This window comes from Monopterus albus, unplaced genomic scaffold (assembly GCF_001952655.1).
Source record: "Monopterus albus unplaced genomic scaffold, M_albus_1.0 scaffold49.1, whole genome shotgun sequence".
Lineage (NCBI taxonomy): Eukaryota > Metazoa > Chordata > Actinopteri > Synbranchiformes > Synbranchidae > Monopterus > Monopterus albus.
Genome location: NW_018127929.1, coordinates 1,073,801 through 1,080,544, shown reverse-complemented (window position 1 = coordinate 1,080,544; position 6,744 = coordinate 1,073,801). Strand labels below are relative to the sequence as shown.

Below are 6,744 nucleotides of genomic sequence, written 5' to 3'. Positions count from 1 at the left end.
CTGCATGCTCCAGCACCTTGACCATGTTTTCTTAAGAGAAAAGTATTTCCTTTTTTACCCTGGAAGTGCCGTCCAAGTCCCTTGTTTATGCGTGTGTTGGCGTTAGAGTATGTGTTTGTCAGTCAATCTGCACGCCACTACACTGTACTGATGCACACGCATCTTTTAAATAATCAAATGCAGTTACCGTTAACAAACTAATTTCAAATGCTATATATTTTCTCTTATAGTTTAATTTTCTTTCTTTTTAACATATTCCACATTTTTACATATACCACCATTATCAATTATTAAAGATTAGCTAATTGAAAATACATCATTAATTTTCACTAAAACCCACACTGTGCTATTTTTAAATAGACAGCTATTTTACATGTGTACACCTTGATGAAAAATCCTAGAAAGCATCTGTGCTTTAAATATGGTTGTAAATAGATGAATAGAAATGAACGTTGCCCACAGTGGGTCATTTCTGCCATTGTTCATTGGCACAGCCTTAAAGGTGTTAAAGTCTGTTCTTTTTCCCCTGAGCTCTGGACTTTGTGTGGTAGAGTAAAAAATGACTGTGTAAAGTGCAGGTTTGGCCCAGAGTCAGCATGGTGCCTCAAAGGTTAGGAGACGGTTGACATATTGTATACAGTAGCTTTTGAGATGTCACTGGCATACAAGTTAATAACTACAGAATAGAAGCAAGACTCACATGAGGAAACCAAATAGATTTCTAGATGCTGCTTTAAGCAGATTCATTATTAAGTGAGATTATAATTGTATTGACTGTTATTGCTGGATTAGTAGTCAAATTAAGGCATTTTAATAGCCTTCAGTTTTTTTGTTTTTTGTTGTTTTTTTTTTAAACCAAGATGAGGAAGGGTAATATTTCTGTTGTTCCTGTTTTGTCCTTTAAAAATTGATACAGAGAAAATAAAAATAAAATAACAACCAGATATAGGTCATCTAGTTACTGCATGTTGTTTACTTCAGTGCATCAATAGTTTGGGAGACTTGTTTGAAGACTTCATCCGCTGGTGGCTCAGAGTCAATCTAGGCGAAGCAAAATTACAGCATATGTAAGAATATATGTAACAATTCATGCAAAACTCTCTGTGATTGTTTTTCATTGTTCACTGGCACTGCAGTCATACGCACCTTCCTGACAATACCACGGGATTCGTAAAAAGCAATGACAGGCTCCGTTGCTTTGTAATACAGGTCCAGGCGTTTCTTGATGGTTTCCTCATTATCATCAGAACGTCCACTGGTCTCGCCACGCTTCAAAAGTCTCTGAACCATGGTCTCTCCTTTTGCATCAATGTACAGCAGCAGGCAGGGTTTGCCAATCTAGAAACATGTTTGCTCATTTAAGCATTCATCTGCAGAAATGAATTATAGGTCCAACATCTCATGTCCTACCTTCTTCTCAAACTCCTCGCCCTGCTTCACTTCACGGGGGTAGCCATCAATAAGGAAGCCCTTGGAGACATCAGCCTTGGCAATCATGGCATCCTTAATCATATCTAAGACTGTGTCCTGCAAGCAGCCCCAAAACATTATGGTCAACCTTCACAATAGCACTTCTGATAAAATATAATGTAAAGTATATATTTTGATCTGGTTTGTGCAAAAATTAGCTTAAATAGATAAAGACAACGCTCAGCAAAAGAGCAACATATAAAACCAAACAAACAAAAAGCAATAGTGTCTTACCAGGGGTACAAGCTCTCCCTTTTGCATGATGGCCTGGAGATGCTTGCCCCTCTCAGAGCCAGAAGCCACCTCAGCACGGAGCAGGTCCCCAGATGACAGATGGGTGTATCCATACTTTGCAACTACCTTCTCACATTGGGTGCCCTTCCCAGAGCCAGGCCCACCTGAAAAAGAAAGGCAGAAAGCAGGATGGAAATAGCTGCTACAGTAGATGGTTAAATGTGTTGCTGCTAAAAATGAGTCACAGTTCAAATTGAGTGTACTCACCCACAACAAAGATGATCTTGGCATCTTTAATTTTGTCTGAAATAAGCATGTACAAAAGAGATGAAGCTCAAACGTGAAAATGGCAACGCTTTCATCCAACCAAAGCTGAATACACAAGCAAAGGATCTGTGTAACAAACCTTTTTCATTTTGTCTGCTAGATGTAAATTTATCAGAACAAATATTTCCCATTTTTAGTTGCAGTGCAGAGAGTATCCTGGTCCACTAGGCTGTTTCGCTTGCTTTGGCGTAGATTTGTGCTATTGCTCAAACAATGTTGCCATGGCAATAGTTGTCACCTAATAATGTTACTGTATGAAGCTAGATGCAACTGTTCACAGAGGACTACTGGAAAAGTCCGATTTTAAATATTACAAAACTCAATAAAAAAAAGGCAATTTGGTATTTTTTTAAAACTAAATTATATTAATTTATTTTGATCTAGCCGCCCCTGCTAGGCTAGTGGTTGCGCCCCGGGTTCGAATCCAGGTTGCGTCAGGAAGGGCATCCGGCGTAAAACACGTGCCAAATGTCAACATGCGATTCGTCAGTGTGACGATTTATTTTCACCTAGATCTTCGTACTATATTGTATGTTTTATGAATGAAATATCATGAATATAGGCTCATAATACAATATTGTTAAGTAAATGAAAGCATTTTTGTTCAATAAAAAATGGAACACATATATATAAATACAGTACCTTTAAATGTAAAATTACCTCCACTATATCCTCAAGAATCACCAAAAGAGGGCAGCAGTGTACAAGAAAAGACAACAAGCCTGCCTCTTGTCTAATTTCAACATGATATTGATAATAAACTATACAAATGATTGCTTCCTTTATCATTAACAATCACTAATGCATAATATATTGTCTTAATTTAAACAATGTAATATTTACCTGCCATTGTGTTGTGTTAGATGGCTGTTTTCCTTAATCTAAAAGAAAGAAAAGGACAAAGGATTACTGTATAAGCAATTTCCCTCACTGTCATGTTATAATAGTTTTCACTTTTCACTGCAGTTTTTCACACTCCACTTCAGGCTAATGTATTTGCTTGTCACCCGATCCCTTGCTTCACAACTACATGCACACTATGGTAATCAAGTAACCTGAAAAGTTGCTGATAGTGATCATGTGGCTGTTTGCACATGGGTGTGTACTGGCTTTTAGAAAAAATCCTGCCACGTTTCTTCTGGGTCACAGATCCTACACACACCCAAAAAACTGTTACAGTCCCAGAATGATAAGCAAATAAATATAGGGCATTATAAGGGCATACACTGCAGCAGAAAAAAACATTTTATAGTAATACTATGTATATGCCAAATGATTCTTGTATTTCTAGAGGCAAAGTGTTTACTGGTTCACCAGAGAATGCACCGCTGCTGAAAATGCTACCAAACTGTCCTAAAGTTCTCACTTGCAACACTCCTCAGGACTGGCGGCACTGCTTCTCAAGTGTCCAGATTTATTGTATGTCAGAGGTCAGGAACCTTGTGGCCCATGTAAATATCACTTGAAGGCTGGCATCTGAGTCAGCACAGAGCCTCTTTGGGAATCCCGCTCTGGCCTATTTTGGAGCCATAATTTCTGGGTCACCTGCTTCTTAAACATGTCAGATGTGTTCTCGTTCTAGTACAGCACGAACAACATTACTTGGCTCTCGCTGTGGGAATTATGCTAAATCCTGGATGAAATCATGGAAGGGAAACTCTCTCAACTGAAACTCGAGCAAGACTTTGCTGCATTGTGCTTCTGCTAATACATTTCCTAATAAAAATAGTATTACATTTGAGATTTGGCAAAGTGTTTGAACTGGACATTCCACCTGTGGACAAATCCTTCTGACTAGGATTGCATTCCTATTGTCTCCCCTGAAATGCATGACTCTTTTACAATAGCGTAAATAATGCAATACTGTACAATTAAAAGCAGCATGTAAAGAACTTGACATGTCAGTGGTGGTATATTTAAATATGATGTTTTTTTTATAATTCTATTCTTGAATTAAAATATGGAAATAACTGGACTGAGTACAACCCCCACCTCAGTGGAAGTTCATCTTTCCTGTCCCACCCTCATGTCTTATTACAGGTTTTTAACATGCAGCCCTGCTAAAAAAAGACCCAGTTAGTCTGCAGCTGTTAAGGGATAGTGTGTCAACCATTCTTAAAAAGCTCATGGGGTCCAAGCTTTTCCTTACTGGCCCTGGATGCTATAGGAGTAAGAACAAAGTACTGAATACTTGATCTATTAGTACATACTCTCTGTGTAGTGTTGGTTGCTAAGGTACTTTGCTGTCCCTTTAAGGGAGTGAGGGAGACCCTCTGACGTCAGTGTAGTGGGAAATATTCCCTGTTGTTTGTGAAAGGATAGAGCGAAATAAATTCATTGTTGGCTGTGGCTGTTGTGGACGTGTTTGTGTTCTAAATTACAATCCTTACTTTGCTTTAATGTATGCCATCTACTCACAAGAATCAATAGCACTAATCAGCTGCTAATGACCATTACTGGGGCTAAAAGCATGGCACTGGAATGAAAAGCAAGTACAGCCTGCATGAAAATGCCATTTAATAGATGTAGGAGAAGGATAATGTTTACATGATATTAGAGAGGAGGCTACAATGAAATGTCAGAGCAAATGTCTACAGTAAAAATTAAGAATTGTTGCTATTTTTAAGCAAAACAACTGTTATTCTTTGAGTGCCATCCCTGTGAATGCTACACCAGACTTACATGTGTTTGCACTATGCAGAAAGAAAAATATCTGATTTTCTGCCAGTGTCAATCATTTTCAACTGTGTGAGTACAAAGTGTCTCAAGAGTGACAGATAGCTGTAATAGTCTTCCGTTATTCTCAGTCTCTATCCCATCAAACAGCCCTGCCCACTCTGCCTGCCCACACTCTTGTCATCCTTCAGTTCATCAGTCCCTCTGACAAAGTTAGACCCAGTCCTCCATGCTCTTCCTCTATGGAGCCATTGTCCTCTGTACTGACCTCTCTTTCGTGCTGTGGCTCTAGATCCCAGTGCAAGGAGCTGCTGTCCCTGGATCCCCGTGTGTGTGTGTCTGTACAGTTCCTGTTGCACGGCAGCCCTCCCTCCCCCATGCTATGCCTTTTTATAGCTCAGCTGAGCCTGCTCAGCCTGCATTGCATTCTGGGTAGGAGAGAGGAAGAACAGACAAGGAGAGGGAAGAAGGAGGGGAGATAAAGGATGATGGACAGGAAGCAGGGGTGAAAATAGAGACAGAGGGAGAGGAGGATATGGCTGAGCTTCACTCATTATTTTATAAGACTGTACACTGCTAGAAGGGGATTAATCAGAGAGATTACAGTTATGAGGATGTAAACTAAAAGCAAATGATCTGCCAACACCAGGTTTGCAAACATGATATTTAGATGTGATGTAATGTACATGATTTGGCCCAGTAGCATATTGGAAACCATAAATATTATGTCATGACATGCATGCAGCCATCATCAACATTATTATCTGTGTCGTGTTTTGGAATTATGAACAGTGACAAACCGGAACAGAACACTCTATTTTTTACTGCTGTATCACTTCTCTAAAATTATAGCTACAGTATGTTACATCTTGATGCATACAAAAAAGGAAGTATCACATCTGTCTGACATCTAAAAAATTGAAACTAAGTGAATACATCTGTGTTTTAATAAATTCCTTGCATTCCTTCTCAGTCTTGCTTATGCAGCTAAACTAGACATTATCCAACAAATTTGTTTAGCTGTCTGTGCTTTCTTCCACCAAACACTAAGCTTGAGGAATGCAATGCATTGACTAAGTTATTCTTATTAGGTCTAGGACTCAAAAAGGTCTGGGAGATTTTCACAGCCTGAAAACAGAAGCATACATGCATGCATGCATACATATATCCTAGATCCTAAAGTAATATCATATAAATACACAGATGGGTACAGGTCAGCACCATTGGTGATACAGTCTGTTTACAGCTGCAGTGGCAGTAAGGGACAAAACATCTGCTAAAGAGGGCTCTTCCCCCTTTTTGTGTGGACAGTGCTTTTGTAAAGCAACAACAGAAGGTGAGGGGCAACAGAAAATGCTCCAAGTTTGTATATACCATTAAGACTCTGCTGGCATTGTTTATGGATATCAATTGTGTGTGGATCAAAGCTGAGTTTACTGTCAATAAGATTCAAAGATGTGTGTTTGATGAGCTGCTGACCAGTTCTTTTGTTGTGCCAACATTCAGCTGTAGCTAGATGTCAGTGCACCATAGTGTGAAATGAGAAATGAACTGTTGAAAGGCTGTAACACAGTCATTGACATTGAGTAGTAAAAGTATGGCAGTGTCATCAGAATTGAAGTATGTGGTGATGGCTGAAGGGCTGATGCAGTGTTGATTATAATGGTTGATAATTTATTAGCCCAGTGAATGAAAAGTGTGGAGATGTTGAGGTGGTGGATTTTCTTGATCATCTGGTGGTGCTGCTTTTGTTGAAATCCAAACACTGTAAGGGGAATGGATTTTGACCTTGATGGCTATGACTTGGTATGCACAAACAGAGAGAACAAGATGGGAGGTGGTGTGGCCTTGTACATAGATAAAAACTTTTGTTATAAGAAAGTAGACAAAATGTCTAGGGTAGTAGATAATTTACTCGAATGTGTGACTGTAGAACTACTTTTGGAAAAAAAGAAAAATGTTATAATAAGCTGTATCTACAGAGCACCTGGAGCCAGAATAGAAAAATTTAATGACTGGATGGAAGAAAATTACTTG

General features: G+C 39.0%; 1 protein-coding gene across 2 annotated transcripts; it reads right to left on the bottom strand.

The window, feature by feature from the left end:
• Window positions 1–953: 953 nt before the first annotated feature.
• On the bottom strand, window positions 954–5,079 carry ak1 (adenylate kinase 1). Of its 2 annotated transcripts, XM_020600785.1 has the most exons (7): window positions 4,976–5,079; window positions 2,875–2,912; window positions 1,972–2,007; window positions 1,705–1,868; window positions 1,411–1,527; window positions 1,147–1,338; window positions 954–1,041 (listed from the first exon to the last, which is right to left on the bottom strand). In XM_020600785.1, the coding sequence occupies exons 2-7, from the start codon at window positions 2,879–2,881 to the stop codon at window positions 973–975; spliced, it is 585 nt and encodes a 194-aa protein (XP_020456441.1). In that variant the 5' UTR covers window positions 2,882–2,912; window positions 4,976–5,079; the 3' UTR covers window positions 954–972. The 2 variants fall into 2 exon arrangements, with proteins under 2 accessions (XP_020456441.1, XP_020456440.1); XM_020600784.1 differs by lacking the exons at window positions 2,875–2,912; window positions 4,976–5,079 and adding an exon at window positions 2,111–2,377.
• Between the last annotated feature and the right edge of the window lie 1,665 nt (window positions 5,080–6,744).

Coding starts and splice junctions, on each gene's coding strand:
- ak1 (XM_020600784.1), bottom strand. CDS start 2,162: ATGGGAAATATTTGTTCTGATAAATTTACATCTAGCAGACAAAATGAA. Junction 2,008..2,110: donor TAGCAGACAAAATGAAAAAG/GTTTGTTACACA, acceptor TGCTTATTTCAG/ACAAAATTAAAGATGCCAAG. Junction 1,528..1,704: donor AGGGAGAGCTTGTACCCCTG/GTAAGACACTAT, acceptor GGCTGCTTGCAG/GACACAGTCTTAGATATGAT.